General features: G+C 33.5%; 1 protein-coding gene across 4 annotated transcripts in view; it reads right to left on the bottom strand.

Moving 5' to 3' along the window:
* Window positions 1-22,412, bottom strand: part of AGBL4 (AGBL carboxypeptidase 4) — a 1,219,476-nt gene that overhangs the window by 987,724 nt on the left and 209,340 nt on the right. For all 4 annotated transcript variants that reach the window (XM_044770751.2, XM_044770749.2, XM_070509980.1 and 1 more), the window contains one exon: window positions 5,536-5,660. In XM_044770751.2, the coding sequence (XP_044626686.1) occupies window positions 5,536-5,660 (125 nt within the window). The remainder of the gene's footprint in view (window positions 1-5,535; window positions 5,661-22,412) is intronic.

Raw genomic sequence — 22,412 nt, 5'->3', positions numbered from 1 at the left:
TCACAGTAATTCCTTCTAGGTAGTATGATTATGGGTTTGGGGTTTTGTTTTGTTTTTTTTCTGTTCCTAACACTCATGCATATTTTCCAAATTTTCCACAGTGAGTATTTCTTCAGTGACTACTTGGGTATAAATCCTGCCTCTACCACTTACTACCTGTATTATCTTGAGAAAGTTAGTTATCCTGTCTATGTCTTACTTTCTTTCAATTTCTTCATCAGTAAAATGAGGGAGGTAGGTAATAATAGTACTTACCTCAAAGGATTATTTTCATATTACATGAACTAACTAATATAAAGGACTTAGAACAGTACCTTTAACATAGAAGTGTTCAATCAAAGTCAGCTAATTCTATAATAAATTGAATGACAGAGAAAAAGAGAACCTGTGTTCCATCTTGAAGAAGTAGTATTAGAAGTAGAATAACATAAATAGCTAACATTTATTGAGTACTTCTTATGTACCAGGCATTAGATTAATTGTTTTACATGCATTATCAAATGTAATTCTTACACTAACTCTATTAGATACTACTATTAACCCCATTAAATGGACATAGAAATTGATAATTTAAATAGATTAATAACTTTCCCAAGGTCAAAGGGATAGTAAGTGGCAGAGGTAGGCCTGGAATTCAGGTATATCTAACATAGAGTCCATATTCTTAACCATTACAATTTACTTGATCATGATGATGAAGATGATGATAATTAGCAATAGGAGATCTGAAAGGAGGAGGAGGAAGAGGAAGAAAAGGACAAGCAGAATAAGGAAGAGGAAGAGAAGGTGAAAGAGAGGAACAAAAAAAGTAGTAGTAATTTACTAATAACCTGTTGTGGTAGATTTTGCTCTTGCTGTTATTAGCATTATTACTACTGTTATGATGTTTAATAAAAACAATAGCCCCTATTACTATCTACCAAACACCACAGTAGTCTCTTTACACGCATTGTCTCATTTAATTTTCACAACATCCACATGAAATAGTATTATTATCTTCATTTTACAGATGGAAAACTGAGGTACCAAAAGATTAATTAACTAATCAAGTTAGTTAACTAATCAAAACATCTCATAAGTATCAAAGTCAGGATATAAACACAAATCTGTTTGAATCCATTGTCTGTGCTGTTTATACTGTGATATGTTGCTTCTGGCCATGGTCAAGATGAAGTTTCACTTAGCCTGAAATCTCCAGGATGGGGACTAAAGAAGCAGCAAATTCCCTTAGAATTTTAAAGTCCAATTCAGACATGTCATACATAAAAGAGAGAGAGCATGTGTGTGTGTGTTTAAGTTACATTACTGCTTGCAGTAATATAAGAAATACTTCGTTGATTAAAAAAAAAAAAACACTTTTTAAAAAAAATCTCCCATTACATACCTCAGAGGACAATCTGCTGGCACACCCAGATAAAACAGGATTGATGAATTGAGAAAAAGAGTGAAAATAATATAGGGGTCTGTTTTATTGTCTCATGTTATTGCTGGAATGCAATTAATTCCTTTATGACTAGAGGCCTGAAACATTGCATCACATCCTATTTATTTGTGAGAAGTTTCAAAGTGTGAGGACAAAGAAACAATTTGTTCTAAATGTCTGAACATCTGAGTTCATAAAACAATTCAAAGCAAGAAATTCAAGGAAAAGCATCTCATTTACTACTGATAGGACAGCAAAATAGTAAAAATTTTCTGGTAGCAATTTAGAAACTGTAACAAGAGTCTTTAAAATATTCATATCCTTGCCCATCGATTCCCCTCATAGGAATTTATTCTAAGGAAGCAAAATGAAATGTGGGTAACAGGTCATGCATAAAGATGTTCACTATAGCGTTATTTATGATAACAGATGATGGAAAATAATCTTTATGCCCAAGAGTAGGGAAATGGTCCAGTAGTAAATATCTATTGTACAGCCATGTTTATGAAGTTTTTAATGATATAAAACATTGCTAGTGATAGTTTCATTTCTTTATAAGCAAGACATAAAAATGTATATACAGTACAAATTTAATTATGCTCCAAAAAATAAAAGAGAAAATAATAAATCTACAAGTAAATATGATAAAAAGTTAATAGTATTTGTTTCTAGGTAGTAAGATTATGGGTGTGTGGGGGGGTGCTTTTTCTCTGCTTCTAATAATTATATTTTCCCAATTTGCTATACTGAGAAGTGGCTACTTTTATAATCAGAAAGGAGAAAAAATGGATTCAAAGAGATAAAAAGACAATTGAGGAAAGAAAACAAAGTTTAAATAGTCCAGGCGTACCATTTTATTTCCTCTTATTGGCTAAAGTTTTATCATGAGTATTTAAATAAAAAGATTTGCTTTCACATCACACAAGTGTTCTGCTGCATCAATAATAAATTTCAACATAAGAATATTTAATACAAGTTTTTCAGAGAGAAAATTATTTTTCAATAAAGATATCAGGATGTTTAGTTTTGATAGACTCTTACAAAGGCACTATTTAGCAATTACGTTTGAGGGTTAATATATCATTCCTGGACTACAGCACTGTATGTTCTAAGTTTTTATCACTTCCTAAAAACATCAAGGAAAATAACTCAAAAGCTAGACTTGTTTACATACTATATTTGATGCTGCAATTTTTAACATTCATTTAATGGAGTTGGCCTTGGACGACTAATATTTCTTTTGCCCATTAGTACAAAATCCGAAATAAGGTTCCTGACTAGATTACATTCATGCAGGTCTCATTTTAACGGAAATTGGAGAGATGGAAAAAGATTATAGGAAGAAACATTATAAAAACAGACCTCACAAGTCAAACTTAATAGTAAAGCCATTCTCTTTCATGTAGACAACCATGAAAACAAATATCCTGTGAGCTAGAGATATGTATTGTATCTTTCCAGCAGATCTTTATGCCTTCTTGAGACAGATTTCCATAACTATATAATGTGATTACAGTTGATGAAGCAATGGCTCACAGAAAGAGTCTGATAAAGTAGCAGGCTCTGGGAAAACAGATAAACATGTTCATGATTTATAATTTTAACAAGGGTAGGATAGCAATGGATAAGAAGATAGAATCCAGAGAGACAGAGCAAACATTGGTTCCTACAACCTTAAAAATAAGAATCCATAAAACAGCACCAATACTCTTATTAGAATAAATGCTTGGAACACATTATTGTTACTTGCTTATTTAATTCGTGGACAAGACTGCAAAAGAGACTGTATGTCTTCAACACGTAGTATGAAACTTATAACACTCTGGAAAAGATATTTTAAACAACAAACAAGAACATACCTGTAAGCAAGCCAGAACAGCAAAGAACAAGAAACTTTGAAATGTATAAGCAACTTGTCCAAGAGACTATCCCAAGTAGTATAACTTAAGAAACACATTTTCCCTAACTCTCTAGTCATCTCACCCTCCCACCCCACCTCCTGACCATAGGAGCTATATAAGGATTCTCTTTAGAAAGAGCCTAAACTAAAAGAAAAACTGAGCCAGAAATCTAATGTGGCCCAAAGTTAAAGAAAAACTATAATTTCAGAGCTTCCACTAAGTCTCTCTTTAGCAAAGGATATAATGAAGATAGATGATTTTGTTGTTTGATAAGTAATAGGTCTCATTTCTTAGGAGTTAGTGGATTCCTACATGCAGTAGGCAAGCTAAAGGATGTGCATATGCTATGCATAAAGAAGAAAAGAGTAATCCCTTCTGTGAACTTAGAAATCCTGCAGAATTTTAAGAAAAGGTTTCCCTTCTTTCATATGAATTGACTATATTGCCTCAGAATTACTGTTTGTTTTTCAGTGGTGTGTGTATGTGACAATCGTAGGTTACTGACATGAGACAGGAACAACAACAGAAGGATAAGTTGTATTTTACTTCATGATAGCAGAGAGATCTTCATAGGGGATCCAAATTTTGAGGGCTAAGACTCAGTCTAGCACATCAGGCTAAGCCCTCCTACTCTCAAGACTCAGTGACATAGACTTTGGAAAACACACTTGGGGGATTATTGATTGTCTTGGTGAAACAAGTGGGATAATCCTAGGGTCAGGTGAATCCCTGTAGGTTAAGTTCAGGATTTCCCAAAGTGGGTGGAGGGGAGGAATATTATTATTCTTACTGTGAAAAATTGAAAAAGGAATTCTTTCATGGGAAAATAAGTAAAACCAAGAACCAAGCTAGGAACTAAAGTTTGTCCTTGAGCAGCTCTCTGTGTGGGGTTTAACTTCTTTTCCCACTTGTCCTAAAATGCAGAGGTAAATCATATTTAGCTAACAATGTTCAGAGCTCTCCTATACATTTAATTCCTTCCAGTTAGCCCCTAAATTTCAGTACACGTTACATACAGCCAGTCCCGGGTCAGCGGTATTATAGAGAATTAAGAGAATTGGTAATAAGTGAAGCGGCTGTTCCTGTACCCCTATTCTGCAGAATAAGCCAGTGTACCAGGAACAACATTGGGTCAAGCAAAACCCAGAGTCCTTAAATTTCAGATGCTGACCACTGCCTGACTCATGACTCAAGTTGCAGTTGAGAGAAACGGAGAGCAGCAAGCAACCAGGTGAAAGAGCCAAGAGGACAGATTGACATGGGAGAGGAAATTAGACTAACACCTCACTTTCTCAAATATATTAGAATAAGATGACCCCGAAGGAAGAAGACAGATGTTAGGTTACAGGGCCATGCTTTCATCTGCTTAAAAGAATCATATCACATGTACAGAGTTTGTGTAGAATCTTCCATGATCAGCTGTCTCAATATACCAGAATGGTAACTGATTTATTCAGATTAGATTTTTATTAATGCTTGTTCAAAGTATATGTATTTAGTTCTTTGTATTTTTATCAATATTACCTCTCATTCAAAACAGATTTAAAAAGGATTATAAAAATATACACTGTTAGAAAATGTACGTGATGAACTCACAGTTAAAGACAGATTAATATGATCAAAATAAAAGAAAAGATAGTATACAGAAACATAAGCAAAAAACTTTCCCAGAATAATTAGAAAGGGCTGTAAAATTGGCTCTGTGTTTTCCAGCAGCCAAAGTGAAGGGAAAATAGGATGAGTTACAAGAATCACGTTGTTTTTAAGATATAAACACCTTGTGGTATAAGAGAACAAAAGCTTTTTCAGAAACTGAAGCTTGTGAGAAATGTCCCTCACAGGTCTTTATAAAGAAGAAATAATATAGAGAACAGCACTCTATAATAAACATAATAGCAAATCACTTGCAGTGTGGTTTCTTACAGTGTCCCTCAAGAAAGCCTGGCATATCAAGCTAATGCTTCAATCAGTAAAGAACACTTTTTGGTCTCAGATAATCTGTTTTGTATTACTTAATAACCATTAGATAACAAAAGTCAGCATGTTATACCTATTTCTCTATATCTCTTGAAACAAAACTGTATCACTGCTATAGATATACAAGAATATATTCCTATTATGGTCATTATTTTGATATTCCTAAAATAAAACAAAAGCATAATCTTCTTACCAAAACCACACTGAAGGCGTCCACTACAGTATTTCCCTCACCTGTGATTCTTTCACGTTTTCAACAGTAAAGTTGAACCAGACTCGGAAGCGTGGATTACAGGTATCCGGCCTTATGAATAAATCATACTCAAACTCAGAGACCTGGTCCACCCGTCCAAGGTTACCTGGTAATAAAAATTAAGAGAACAGGGTTTAATAGAAGTTCATGCAGCTAAAAGAACATACATTTAAATATTATGAGCCATGACAGTGACATTTGTCATCATTCAGTGAAGGTTCAGCATTCAGAATCTGCAAGGCTGCGAACTCTGAATGCAGCCCAGGTGAGAGGAGACTTTCAGCTAGTCCAGGCTGTGGAGCAAGCGGCTTTTCCATTCTTAATGACCCAGAAGATCCATTTGTGCTACAAGTGTCTTTGACAGATTGGGATGCTGTATGGAGCATGTGGCAAGCCCCAACAAACCAAGTAATAGTCATAACCAAACTTTAGTTTCTTACTTCGAAAAATAGGGACAATAATACCTTACATATTTTGTGTTAAGCTTTATGGTATACAAACTACCTCTAATATATTGGATCTTATTTAATTCTCACAACATGGCTATGCAATTTGTACTGTGTTTGGTATATTTCCAAACATCTATCAGAACATGTTAAAGAATATGTAAAGTAGAGTAAGGTTTTAAGCAAAATTTAGAAGTAGTTGCTACATAAGAATAATAATGGTAAGTTCACAAACAATCATGAAATCAATTTCCATTTTCTCCATCAACAGAACTAACAGTTTCATCAAAACGGTATAAACTCAGGTGTGACCTCCATTCTTTGTCTCTCTTGTCTCTGACGGATATTCTAATGAACTGCCAAAAATGTTAACAGTGGGATGGGAGAAAACAAAAAGTAAAGAGTCTGGTGAATTCCCAAGCCAGATAATCAACAACTAAAAATGAGTAAAGATGACTATAGACAGCGACAAAGCAAATGATTGAAAAGTCACTACTGTATTACACTTGAAGAACACAGCAATACCCTGCTTTAAAAGGAGCTCTAGTGTGTCTTTCTCCAAAAGAATACTCAGAATTAAACTTTAACCTAATATGTACCAAAGTTATAAATTACTTCTTTTCCTAGTTCTACTGGCACGGCAATTGTTTTCCTGAGCCTGTGTTGTACTAGATGGAGCACCAGCCTGGGAACCAGCAGACTTGAATTCTAGCCCAACTGACTCACTGAGCAACAACGGGTGAGGGATTTACCCTCTGAGGGCCTAATCTGCAAAATGAAAATATTGAGTTATCTAACCTCTTAGGTTTCTTTCAGCGGTAACATTCTTTGGCTGCCTGATTCTAGGATTGATCAGGCAGTGATCCAAGATAATAAGATAACCCTCTCCTCAAAACCACATCAGTGAACCTCATGGTGATTTTACCTGCTCTCATTAAAATCTGGCCCAAGAAGCCAGACTTATTCCTCCTTCTAGAACTAGAACAATCCGTTACCTCCAATTAAGTATACACATACTGAAAAAAAAATACATAGATGGGAAATTATAGACATGAACTAATTAGAACCAAAAACTTTTAATTTTTCTAGTTTCAATTGTCTTTAGAATTCCCCAGGAAACTTCTCAGCTAAATTGGTCCTTTCAACTATTATCATCCAAAAATATTTACCAAAACCTATGTTGTAGAGGCCAGAACACTTATCACACCATCGCACTGAACTTCGAATCGGAAGATCCAAGCTCAGGTTTTAGCATTGCCATTCACTGAGTAACCTTGGAAAACTCACTTAACCTCTCCCAACCTCTGTTTTCTCAACTATAAAGTGTTAATATAAATACAAATATTTATCTCTAGATTAATTAATATGAACATTAATTTTAGCTAATATACTAATATGAACATTAATTTTTAATAAAAATTAACATTTTCTGATAATTTCTACACGCCACATACTGTCCTAAATGCTATGTGTACTAACCTATTTAATTCTCACAATGGCCTCTATGAGGTAGGAATCATTGCTATCCCCATTTTACATATGAGAAAACCAAGAGACAAAGATATAAAATAACTTATCCAAAGCTATATAGCATGTAAGCAAGTAAGAGTCAGAGTTTGGATTTGAATTCAAGAAACACGGCTCTAATCACTAGACTAACAGCTTCTCTAGCTAACAAAGCTGGTTGGAAGAATACAGAGATAATATAAATTGAAAGTATATTATAAGTTATAAGGCTTAGTAAAATTACCATTTTTAAAACAACAAAAAGTAAAAGGGTACTATTTTTGGCCCTCTAAAAGTTCACAAAGGAGAAATTAAACATTAAAGTGCATTTCCACATTTAAAGGAAAGAAGTTTTTTTTTTTAATTCTAGAACACTATAAACGGGTTTTGATAAATAGCATGTCTTAAAATTGCAGCTGCATATAGTATCTAACAATAATGCACCATATTTGTCTAAAAATGCAAAATGATTTGATACTCTTATTATTATTATATTTTCAAAGACTGGCACCTGAGCTAACAGCTGTTGCAAATCTTCTTCTTTTTTCTTTTGCTTCTTCTCTCCAAAGCCCCCCAGTACATAGTTGTATATTTTAGTTGTGGGTCCTTTCTAGTTGTGGCATGTGGGACGCCACCTCAACATGGCCCGATGAGCTGTGCCATGTCTGTGCCCAGGATCCAAACCAGCAAAACCCTGGGCCGCCAAAGTGGAGCACGCGAACATAACCACTTGGCCACGGGGCCAGTCCCAACACTCTTTTTATTATTAAAGCCTCACCATGACCCCATGATGAGTAAGCTGAGACTCAGAAATATTTAGTGCTTGTTTAAATTCGTGCTTTAAAGCACCAAGGCAAACCTTGAAATAAAGACTTCTGAATCTATTGTGTTGCTCTTTGGAATATACCATAGTTACAGCCAATTCATTTATTCAGCCATTCAATCAGTTATTCATTCAAAAAGTACCACGCTATGTAGTGTAAAATAGAACAGATAGTAAATCAAACATATATGGTCTTTGTTTTCACTAAGTTTACAGTCTCAAATAATAATAGCATCTGATCTTCAGTCTTCTTTAACTACTCTGTTGACCTTCACCATTCCTATGAGGAGTATCCTCTCTGTGAGTATGCATAAACAATGCTTTCCTCATATTATCTGTAATATTTCAGCAAAGTGTCAATCTATGGCCTTCTGGAAACAGCTATTTGAAAATAACCTGACAATGTCTCTATATCATCTGCTTCCCTTCCACTAAACGAAAGGCAAAAAAAGTAAGCAAATGGAAATCTAAAATATAAGACAATACAAAACAAAAAATAAGATTCAGATTTCAAACACAAATATATCAGTAAATGGGCTAAATACAAATGGACTAAATATTACAAATAAAGACAAAAATTGTTATTCTGGATTTAAAAACTTAACTATATATTTCTTATAAAGACAACTTTACATTAAAGAGACTGAAAACAAACGAATGAAAAAGTTGCAACAGGAAAGCACTATCAAAACGAAAGCTAATGCAGCTATATTTATATCAGACAAGGTAGGCTTTAGATCAACAAACATTGCTAGAAATGAACAGGGATATTCTATGATAAAAAAAGGGAAATTCCATCAAGAAGACAAAAAAATCTTAAAAGTATATACATATAATAGATCTGCAAAATATATAAGTAAAATTTGAAAAAAAAGAGACAAATTTAGAATTACAGTGAGAAATTTTAACACACCAATACCACTAACTGAGAAAAACCAAGAAAATATTCAGAAAGGATTGAGACAATTTGAAAACGTGATTAAAAAGGATACCTAGTGCTAATTATGGAACACTTGACATTTATAGAAGCGCAGAATATATATTCTTTTCAAAGGCACATTTACCAAAATTGATCACATGCTGGTCCATAAAGTAAGTCTCAACAAATTTCAAAGGAATTTATACTACACTGCATATCTTCTCTTATCACAGTGATAGTATTTTTAACTAAATTATAATCAATATATGGCAATCAAAACGTGTGGAACACAGTTAAATTCATTCTAAGATGAAAATTCATATATATATATACACATAGATGCAGATGATTGATTTTCACTGATTTATACATGTGGCTGAAAAACCAATTATCTAAGTTTTATTATAAGAAGATTTTTAAAAGAGCAATACTTTAAAACAAAAAAAAAAATTAGAAGAAAAGAAATAATAAAGAAAAGAGAAAATCATAGAAAATTTTAAATGTACCCTGTAGAAAATTTAAAATATGAAAGTCAGTTCTTTGAAAAAGACTTTTAACACTAACACATTCCAGCAAAGCTCATCCAGAATAAAGAGAAAGAAAACACATATTAATATCAAGAATTTTAAAAGAATAGTACTGCAGATCTGTTATACTTCAAACAAGCAAAGAAAAAAATGGAATGAACATATGGTGAACTATATATGCTAATACATTTGAAAAGTAGATGAAATGCACAATTTCTTATAAGAACACAATTTACTAAAACTGACATAGGAAGCAATATAAAATGTGAATTACTCAATAACTATTAAATGGACCATATCATTAATTTAAAACTTTCCCACAAAGAAACTTCCAATCCCAGATGATTTCACTTCTAAATGCTTAGAAACTTATAAGATAGCCAATCAAATAAACTCTTCCATATAAAAAAAAGGAAACACTGCCTAACTCATTTCATAAATTCAGGATAACACTGATACTAAAACATGCCAAGAATATTACAAAAAAGAAAACATATAGATGAATTTATCTCATAAACCTAGATGTAAAAATACTAAGAAAAAATTCTATCCAATTGAATCCAATCACTTATAAAAGAGATGACACATCATGAAAAGTTGGGATTATCACAAAAATGCAAGGTTGGTTTAATATTTAAAAATAATCAATCCAAATAATCACTTTAACAAAATGAAGAACAAATATGTGATCAACTCAATAAAAGCAGGAGAAGTATTGGACAAAAAAGCAACATCTCTACTTCTGGTTCAACCATGTTGGAGTAACTGTTAAGAGACTAGCCTCACTGTAAAGAATTACAAAGCTCAGAAAATATATGAAACAACTGTTCTCAGACATGAGAAAACAAGCAAGATGATACAGCAATCCCTGAGAGAAGAGACATACACAAGATGATCTCCTATAATAGCACTGACTCTCCACCCAGGAAAAACTTCCCAACTATGGCAAGAAACCAGATCCCAATCAAAGTAAAGAGACCCTGTATGCTAAGCATACAGAATTCAAAGTTGAGGCTATTGAAGCAGCTAAAATCTGTAGAGTAGGGCATCAGAGAGGAGGAAACTATACATGGTGGTGGTAACGAGGGAGTAACCCAGAAAACTCTGGGATCATTTCCTGTAAGTCTGAAGCTGAGGGCTAGGCAGCATATACACAGGGTGAAACTACATTAAGTAAATCAAACAGAAGTGGGGTTGGCCCCGTGGCCGAGTGGTTAAGTTCATGTGCTCCGCTGCAGGCATCCCAGTGTTTCGTTGGTTCAAATCCTGGGTGCGGGCATGGCACTGCTCATCAAACCATGATGAGGCAGCATCCCACATGCCACAACTAGAAGGACACACAATGAAGAACATACAACTATGTACTGGGCGGCTTGGGGAGAAAAAGGAAAAAAAAAATCTTTAAAAAAAATTTTAAAAATACAAAAAAAGTCAAACAGAACTTACTACAGTGTTGAAAGAAAACCGGATAGACTAGAGATGAAGTAATTCTGGGTAGGAAGGTGTTGAGAGTCCAGTACAGCCAAAGTGGAAGAATATTTAATACCTCAGGCATAACACCTTATTGAGAATAAGAACCGTGTACTAGAGAAAGCTTTGTTTTCCCTCATAAAGCTGAAAACCAAGCCCTGATAAAATCTCCATGGGAGACAAAGTTTGACCCCAAGTTAGAGCAGTTTGGAAATACCTAAGGCTTTTAACAGATCTAACTCAATAAAATTTAAAACTATGCCTATAGAAGTTTAAGATGATCAACCTTGAAGTGATCAGTAATTGAACTGCCTTCTACAATAAAATACAAATATACTTCAGAAGAACATAACAGAATCCATTCTCTAAAATATATCATCCATTCTGTCCACTGTACAACCAAAAGTTACTACACATTCCAAAAAAAAGTGATCCACACCTAGACATATCATAATCACACTGTCAAAAGACAAAAAGAATCTTGAACACAAGAACACAGAAGCAACTCATCATGCACAAGGAATCCTCAATAAGACTGACAGCTGATTTCTCATCAGAAATCATGGAGGTCAGAGGGGAGTGGGATAACATATTCAAAGTCCCAAAATAAAATATTATCAAATAAGAATTTGATAGCAAAAATTTTCTTCAAAAATGAGGAAGCTAAGATATGATCAGATAAACAAACCTTCCCTACAAGAAATCTAAAAGAATGTCCTTCTGGATGAAATGAAAGAACACTAGAAAATAACTGAAATCCACCTGAAGAAATAAAGAGCAAGAGTAAATATAATTACACAGGTAAATATAAAAAGTAAATATATTTTATGTTTGTAAATATTTTTTATCCTACTGATATAAAAAATACATAAAGCAATAATTATAAATCTGGATGAGGTGTATATAATGTATCCAGATGTAATTTCTATGACAATATCTTATTGAAATTAAGTTGGCATTAATTTGAACTAGACTGCTATCAACTAAATTAAGTTAATTGTAATCCATGCAGTAATCACTAAGAAAAGTAATTCCAAAATATAGTCAAATCAATAAGAAGGGAATTAACATGATACACTAGATAATATCTATTTAACACAAAACAGGGCAATAATGGAGAAACAAATGAGGGGAAAGATATAAAACATATTGAAAGTAGATAGCAAAATGATCTTAGCATATCAGTAATTACAATAAATATAAACACATTAAACACTCCAATTAAAAAGCAGAAAATGTCAAAATGCACTTTAGAGACAAAAACACAAATACGTTGAAAGTAGAAGTAAGGAAAATCGTATACCAAACAAAGCAAAAGAGAGATGGAATGCCTATACTAATATCAGAAAAATAAACTCTAAGACAAAAATTGTTAGTAGAAACAAGGAAAGATATTGTATAATGACAAAAGGGCAATCTATCAAGGAGACACAACAATTACAAATATAGATGCACTTAACAAGAAAGTCCGAAAAGAAATAAAGCAAATATGTCAGAATTAAGTGTAGATATAGACAAGTCAACAATAACAGTTGAAAACTTTAATATCCAACTTTCAATAATGGATATAACAATTGGAAAGAATATCAAAAAGGAAATCAAAGAATTGAATGACACTACAAATCAACTAGAACATACACATATAAAGCACACCACCCTATAACAGCAAAACACACACTTTTCTGAAGTTCACAAGGAATATTCTCCAGGAAAGATCACAAGGTAGAGCATAAAGGAGCCAGCCTAGTGGCAAAGTGGTTAAGTTTCTGCACTCTGCTTTGGTGGTCCAGGGTTCATGGGTTCAAATCCTGGGCACGGACCTACACACCACTCATCAAGCCATGCTGTAGTGGCATCCCACATACAAAACAGAGGAAAACTGGCACAGATATTAGCACAGGGACAATCTTCCTCAAGCAAAACAAGAGGAAGAGTGGTAAGGGATGTTAGCTCAGGGCCAATCTTCCCCACAAAATTGAAAAAAAAGAGCATAAGACAAGTTGCAGTAAATTTAATGTAATGGAAATAATACAAAACCTGTTCTCCAAACAAAAATGGAAGGAAATTAGAAATCAATAACAGAGGAAAATTTAAGAATTTCAAGAACATGTAGAAATTAAACAACACATTCCTAAATAACCAAGAGAGTCAAAGAGAAAATAACAAGAGAAATTAGAAAGTACCTTGGCGTGAGTGAAACAAAATTACATCCTTTAAAAAGCTGTGGATGCACAGAAAGCAGTAAAGAGAAATACATAGCTGGATATGCCTATATTAAAAAAGAAGAAAGTTCTTAAAGCAATTATCTAATCTTTCACATTCTGAAACTTAAAAATGCAAATTAATCCCAAAGAAGGCAGAATAAAAGAAATAATAAAGATGAGTGAAAATAAATGAAAAATGAATAGAAAAACAACAGAGAAAATCAATAAAACCAAAAGTTGTTCTTTAAAGCGATCAACAAAATAGACAAATCTTTACCTATGTTAACTAAGAAAAAAAAAGGACACAAATTTGTAAAACAAGAATTAAAGAGAGGACATACTATGACCAATTATATGTCAAAAAATTAGATAACCTAGATAATATGGGCAAAATTTTAGAAAGACACAAACAAAACTGACTAAAGAAGAAATGAGTATTTGAATAGACCAAAAACAAAAAAGTAGTACTGATTTACTAATCAAAAAACTTCTTACCAGGAAAAGTCCATGTGCAGATATCTTCACTGGTAAATTCTACAAAACTTTTAGAGAAAAATTAATACTAATCCTTAACAAACTCTTCCCAAAAAATTGAGAAGAGAGAACATTTCTAAATTCATCCTTTGAGGCTAAGATTACCTTGATACTAAAATCAAGGACATCACAAGAAAACTACAGATCAATATCCCTTTTGAATATTGACCAAAATATCTACAATAAAATACTAGCAAATAAAATCCAGCAATATATAAAAATGATTATACACAATGACAAGTGGGATTTATCCCAGAAATTCAATATTGGTTCAACATATAAAAATCAGTTAATGTAATATACCACATTAACAGAATAAAGGACAGAAAGCACACAATCATCTCAATAGATTCAGAAAGAAACATTTCACAAAATTTGACACTTCTTGATAAAAACACTGAAAGACACTGAACAGAGGGAATATTAAAAAACACACAAACACACAGCTAACAGCCTACTTAACAGTAAAAGGCTGAAGGCTTTCCCCCTAAACTAGGGAGAAGATAAGTATGTTTGCTCTCACCATTTCTATTCAACATTGTAGTGAAGATTCTAGCCAGGCAGGGCAAGTAAGCAAGATAAAGAAACAAAAAGCATTCATACAACATGCAGATCTTTTATACAGAAAATTCTAAGGAATCTACATACAAAAAGCTATTTAAGCTAAAAAAAATATTTCATCAAGGTTGCAAGATACAAGTCAATGTATAAAAATTGATCGTATTTGTATACACTAGCAACAAATAAGCTCAAAATGAAATTAAGAAAATTCCTTTTACAATAGTATCACAAAAAATAAATAGGATAAACAAAATAAGTGTGTAAATAAGGTTTAACCAAAGAAGGTAAGGTTGCTTTAACTGTTGAAAATCAAGCAATGTAATTCACCACATTAACAGAAAAAAAAGAATGATTATATTAATATTTCAGTAGATGGAGAAAAAACATTTGACAAGATCCAACATGAATTCATGATAAAAAAATTTCTTCAAACTAAGTATAGTAAAAAGGTCCTGACACTGATAAGTGGAATGTACTTTTTTAAAAAAGAAACTAAATCTAACATCATACTTAATGGTATATAAGATTTAATTGCTTCTCCCTGAAATCAAGAATAAGAGAAGGATGTCCACTTTCACCACTTATATTCAACATCATCCTAGACGGCCAAGCTACTGCAATAACGCAAGAAAAGCAAACAAAAGGCATAAATATTAGGAAAGAAGAAATAAAACTGTCCTTACTTACAGATGATAATGTTGTTTACATAGAAAATCTACAAAACAACTACTTGAATAAATTTAGCAAGGTCACAGGATACAAAGTGAATATATGAAAATCAATTGGACCAGCAGCAAACAATTGTACTGTGAGCAAACAAATGGAAAACAAAAATTTAAGAATCCCCTTCACAGTAACACCAAAACCACAAAATACCTAGAAACAAATCTCCTAAAATAAAAATTATAAAGTATTGCTGAGAGAATTTGAAGAATATGTATATAAATGGAAATATATGCCATATGTTCATGGACAGGAGATTCAAATTGGTAAGATGGCAATTCTCCAAAATTGATGTATATAGAAGCAATAGAATCATAATCAATTCCCAGAAGACTTTTTGTAGAAATTGATGAGCTTATTCTAATAATATAAGAAAATGCAAAGAATTTATTATGATTAAAGCAATTTTAATAAAGGAAAAAAACAGAAACTGCTAAAAAGTTACAGTAATCAAAACCGTTTGGTATTTCAAAAAGATAGACATGTACATCAATGGAACAAATAGAACAGAAATAGACCACACATATATAAGCAATTGATTTACAAGCCAATTCAGTGAGGAAATGAAAGTCTTTTCAACAAACAGTGCTGAAAATGAACATAAAACCTTACTTAAAATCATATACAAAAATAAACTCAAAATGGATTATAGATCTAGGAGCTGCCTCTGTGGCCAAGTGATTAAGTTTGTGCACTCTGCTATGGCAGCCCAAGATTTGCCAGTTTGGATCCTGGGCATGGATCTACACACTACTCATCAAGCCATGCTGTGGTAGCATCCGACATAGAAGAACTAGAATGACCTACCAGGATATACTACTATGTACTGGGGCTTTGGGGAGAAAAGAAACAAAAAGAAAGCTTCAAAGAAAATTTTAATGTGGATTATACATCTAAATGTAAAACCTAAAATTATAAAACTTGTAGAAGAAAACATAAGAGAAAAAGTTCCGTGGCCTTTGAGTAGGCAAAGATTTCTTATATAGAATACAAAAAAATATGAAATAGTAAAGAAAAAATTAATACAGTAGATTTTTAAAAACCTTTAGCTCTTTGAAAGACACCATTAAGAAGTGAAAAGGGGGGGGGGGGTAGCCCCGTGGCCAAGTGGTAAAGTTCCCACACTCCGCTTTGGTGGCCCAGGGTTTCACTGGTTCAGATCCTGGGCACAGACCTAGCACCACTCTTCAAGCCATGCTGAGGCAGCATCCCATATAGGAAAACTAGAAGGACCTACAACTAGAATATACAACTATGTTCTGGGGGCTTTGAGGAGAAGAAAAAAAAAAGAAATGAAAAGGGAAGCCACAGACTGGGAGAAGATATTTGGCTTGCTGATAAAGGACTTGTATTCAGAATATACAAAGAACTCTACAAATCAATATTAATACAAATAACCCAATCAGAAAATTAGCAAAAGATCTGAACAGACACTTACCAAAAAAAAATATGCGAAAGGCCAAAAAGCACATAAAAGATGCTAAACACATTCATCGTCAAGGAAACGCAAATTAAAATGACAATGAGATACCAATATACATCAATTAGAATAGCTTAAAAAAAAAGTAAGGATAGCTTGATTCATTTCATTAAGAGACATATTTTGATAATTTTACTTTTATGTATAATAGTAATATATTTACCTTATTTGATCAATTGTATGTTAATAATAGCTGTAATAATTTATTCCAAAAGGATGTTTTTAACCTGTAGCTTTTAAGTTATGAGAAATGTCTTTTTAATATTTACATTTATATAGCAGAGGCATGATGAAGTGATCAATAAAAGACTTTCAAGCAAAAAAATTTAGTGCATTAGGATAATTCTGGGAGGAAAATAAAAAGAAAATATGAGTTCATGTACAAAGAAGGAACAATGTAAAATTTCTGCTTAGAAAAGTCTGTTCATTTACTTTTAAATGGATATTAAGAGCTAATAATTACACAGTATTTACTGTGTGCTAGACACACATTAAATTGTCAAATTATGTTAACTCATTTAAAACATCATAACTTCGGTAATTAGGCCCTATTATCAATCTCATTTCACTGTGAGGAGACTGAGACACAGAGAGATTAAGTAATTTACTTAAGGTCACAAAGCTAAGTAACTCATAGAGCCTGGATGTGAATACAGGTACTCCAACTTGAGCCTTCGATTTTATTCATCATATCATAGTTGGATATTTTAACCCAATCTGACATCTTTGTATTTTAACTGGGGAATCCAGTCCATTTACATTTTTTGCAATTCCTGAAAGAGTTTTTAACACCTTGTTCTTTCTAATTCTCCTACTTTTGTTATCCTTCTTCTCCTATCTTCTCTTCCACCAATCAGGTTTTCTTTTTTTCTCTTCTTCGTCTCTACCAATTTGGAAGTTTCCATTCTATTTATGTTCTAGTAGTTATTATACTTAAAATTTCTTATGATCAACATGTGACAAAACAAAGTGTAAATTTAAATATCTCTATCTTGCTCCTTTCAAAATTCAAAAACCTTAGAACCATCACTCCTCTTAAAGTATTCTTCTCCCTAGTTGTTTTTAAGAACTTGGCTTTATATATAGTATTTTGTGGTTTCACTGCTACAGTTTTGGGGAGAGGTGATTCGAAGGATTTAGTTTTACTTACTTTTTTCATGAATTCTGAAATTCACTTCCTCAATCTGAAGATTCATATCTTTTGTAAATTATTACTTTGAATATTGCCTCTGTGTAATTTTCTTCTGGGTTTTCTGTCTTTCTCGTTGAAGTTATCACAACTTCTCTTCTACGTATTTCATCTCTATTCATCTCTGTGCTGCCTCAGTTTTGTCTTCTACTTCACAAATCTTTCTTTAGCTGCGTCTAATCAGATATTTAACCCAATCTCAGATTTTTAATTTCAATAACTACATATTTCATTTTCAGAAGTTCTACTCATTTCTTTTATAAACATGCCTGGATCTGTTTTTTATGCTATCTTTTCTACGTTTTTTGACTTCCTGTTTTACATCTTTAATCATTTTAGACAAGTGTGTTTTTACCTTCTCTTTGGAAGTTCTGGGAATTTAATCCTAGTATTTGCTGAGGTTGCCACCTTCCATCCACATAAGATTGTTTCCTTATGTACCTTATAATTTTTTATTTTAATCTCACCTACGTTGGAGCTTTACCTCTAAGAATCCCTGTGCTGTCAGTATCAACAGCATGACACTTCAGGGTTTTGCAGTTTTGTATTTGTTTCTTCCAGGTACTTCCTGAATATATTCAACCTGTAAATACTTTTTATATTATATTTTCACTTTGAGAGGATGGCAATGGGTCAAGAAACATGAAAATTTAAAACTGCAAATTGTGGCATAAGGCCACAGTTACAAATTTTAGGGGAGACTATCTATTCTCCTCTTATGTTTTGGAAAGATCATAAGCCTCAGGCTTAGACAGACATAGATTTGAATCCTAGCTCTGCCACTTACTAATTTTGAAGCTTTGGGAAAATCTCCTAACTGCTCTGGACCTCAGTTTTCCCATCTGTTAAAAGCAGATAAAAATATTTTATTCACAGTATTATTATAAAGATTAAATGAGATCATGTATATAAATTACCTAGTCAGTGCTTAAGCCCAAAACTATTGGAGTCATCCTTGAGTCTTCTCTTAACTTCATACTGAATAACAAATCCAACTTTCAAATATATCTAGAATCCAAGCACTTCTCATTACCTCCACAGACATCACTTTGATCCAAGCCCACTATCTTCTCCCATCCGGATTATTCCAAACTGATCTCCCTGTTTGCTCCTCTTATATTCTATTCTCAACACAATAGCCAAAGTAACATTTCCAAAATGTAAGAGAGATCATGTCACATCTTGTTCAAAATCCTCAAAAAGCTTAGCATTTCATTCAGAGCAAAATCCAAAGTTTAAATTTTAAAGAGTCTATATTATCTGTCCCTCTTTCACCTGTCTGACCTCAACTCCTACTATTCTCACATCACTTGGCCTCCTTACTATTTCTCTTATATGTCAGGCACCCCTCAGCTTTAAGGAATTTGTAATGTTTTTCCATCATCTTACATTCCTCTTTCCTCACATTTCCACACGGACTGACTCCTCAACTTTCAAGATGCTTCCCAGATTTCACTTCTTCAATGAGGCCAACCTGACCACCAGATTTAATACGGCAAAATACTCTTTTCCCACATTCCTGATACCGCTCACCTGTCCTAATTTTCCCACAGCACTCCCTACATTCAAGAATACCACAAAAATTATTTATTTACTACAAGTATTATTTATTTCTGTCCCCTGTGATAAGAAGGTAAGCTCAGGAATATTTTATTTTTCTGTTTTGTTTACTATTGTATCCCTAGCACCTGTCTAGCAAAAACTAAATACTCGATAAATATCTGTTGATCAAATGTGTAAATAAAAGCAAACTCCCAAAGTTGTTACGTAATATAAATGACAGAGTTATTGTAGGAGCATTTTGAAGGTCTACGTCATTCCAGATCTGGTACTGAGCACTGGGAAAACAAACATGAATACCAGTCTCTGTCTTCACAGAGCTTACAGTCAAGCTGGAGCAATAATCACATAAGTGGATCACTTCAATTCAAAGCATCAAGTGCTATGATGGAGAAATTCCCAAAGGAAACCATAAAATGCTGTACAAAAGTGAGTTATTGCTATATTCACAAGAAAGAAGCATAAACTGGACAAAGAGAAAGCCATAAGAATCTTAAATAATGGATCTTTAAAACTGTAAAATTTATTTTATTTTCCTATGCTTGTCCATTGAAAGTTATTTTGAGAAATCAATCAACTCAAACAGCATATGTGCTTGCTCTTTAAATGTTAGCTTACTTTTTTATATAAAACTTATACAGTTCACTTGATTTTCCAGAATAATGAGGTATTTAGTTTTCTTTTTTTTTTCAGGTGTACATCATTATATTTCAGTTTCTGTGTCCATTACATCATGTTCGGCACTCAAAGACTAATTACAATCCATCACCACACACATGTGCCTAATTACCTCTTTCACCCTCCTCCCTCCCCCCTTCCCCTCTGGTAACCACCAATCCAATCTCTGTCTCCATGTGATTGTTTGTTGTTGTTTTTGTCTTCTATTAATGGGTGAGATCATACGGTATTTGACTTTCTCCCCTCTGACTTATTTCACTTAGCATAATACCTCGAGGTCCAACCATATTGTCACAAATGGCCAGATTTCATTGCTTTTTATGGCTGAATAGGATTCCATTGTGTATATACACCACGTCTTCTTCTTTTTTTTTTTTTTGAGGAAGATTAGCCCTAAGCTAACTGTTGCCAATCCTCCTCTTTTTACTGAGGAAGACTGGCCCTGAGCTATCATCCATGACCATCTTCCTCTACTTTATATGTGAGATGCCTACCACAGCATGGCATGCCAAGCAGTGCCATGTCCACACCCAGGATCCAAACCAACGAACCCCGGGCTGCCGAGAAGCGGAACATGTGAACTTAACCGCTGCACCACCAGGCCGGCACCAACACCACATCTTCTTTATCCATTCATTCCTTGGTGGCCACCTAGGTGGCTTCCAAGTCGTGGCTATTGTGAATAATGCTGCAACGAACATAGGGGTGCATGTATCTTTACTCATTCATGTTTTCATGTTCTTTGGATAAATACCCAGCAATATAATAGCTGGATCACATGTTAGATCTCTTCTTAATTTTTTGAGGAATCCCCATACTGTTTTCCATAGTGGCTGCACCACTCTGCACTTCCACCAGCAATGTACGAGAGTTCCCTTCTCTCCATATCCTCTCCAACACTTGTTTCCTGTCTTGTCAATTATGCTTCTTTATTTTGCTTGTAGTTTCTTCTTTATTCTAGGAATATAAAGGAGCTCCCACTGCAAAAAACCTCTCTCTACAGAGAAATATGCAAGCTTTCTGTTTTCAAACAAGAAAAAACTGTATGTAAAAATGTGTTTCTCTTTCTGATTTCTAAAGGGCTCTGTTTTGTTAATTTATTTTTTCTTCAGATCCCTTATCTTACATAAGAGAATTTAAACTGAAAACTATCTTAAATTATCTAGGAAGTAGACAAGGAACAACATGTAACTAATCTTCTGAATTAAAATGCTCATTGGAACTGGTGAATTGGAATTCAGGGGGTCCTTGCAACTGACCCTCTGAAGCCCTCAGTCAGTTATATGACTTTCTGAAAGAAAGAAACCCAAATCCTACAAGTGACTATCATTGTATCATTATATCATTAAATAAAGATGAGGAGCCCCTGGAAACAAAGAAGAAAAATAAGAACCTCATTATGCTTTCTCATCTGGTCCAGCCTATTAATTTCCAAAATCTCACCTTCTACAGAAAAGTAACCATACTGATTCAATTAGTTGTGTGGGGAATATACTCCTAGATAACAAAGTGCTCATCCATGTGAGAGAAATGATCTCTTTCTGATATCATTTAGAGCCCTGGATAGGGCGATTTACCAAATGGTGCCTGATTCCCTGAAGGAGTTAATCTGTCTCTTCAGTAAATCCACTTCTTCCTGAAAACATGTTTGTGATCTTGCTTCACCATCAAAAAGGATTTTAAAGCTGTGTGTTTGCCTGATCAAAAAAGTAGGAAGGCAAAAGGAAAGAAATCAGTATAGTCATCTTACATCACTGTTGTATTACAGTCTCTATGTTTAAATAATCACCAACAATGCAGAATCGTAATTAGTTCTTCCTTCACAAAAGGCTGAAAGTAATAAAAAACTTGAAAAATGCATGATATTGCATGAGTATCCTCAAATACACATTGCCTAAGAATAAAACAAAAAGAAATATTGACCCCAGCAACAAGTATCTCCAAATACAGTAATGCAATAAAACACTTTGACTACCAAAAGAAGATAAAGAAATCTTGTGTTTCTTTGGTTCAGTCAATGAATGTTTATTGAGCACTTGCTATATATCAGGCATTCTGTTATTCACTAGATTCCAATTTGTTGGCATATAACAATGATTAAAAGCACAGACTATGGAATAAGACTGCCCCGGTTCACATCACAACTCCATTCCTTACTAGTTGTGCGTCCTTGGACTAGATACTGTGCCTCAAATGTTCCAACCGTAAACTCATAAAGCTGTAAGGATTAAATGTGAT

This window comes from Equus asinus, chromosome 5 (genome assembly GCF_041296235.1).
Source record: "Equus asinus isolate D_3611 breed Donkey chromosome 5, EquAss-T2T_v2, whole genome shotgun sequence".
In the NCBI taxonomy this organism is placed as follows: domain Eukaryota; kingdom Metazoa; phylum Chordata; class Mammalia; order Perissodactyla; family Equidae; genus Equus; species Equus asinus.
This window is presented reverse-complemented; position numbering and strand designations above follow the sequence as displayed.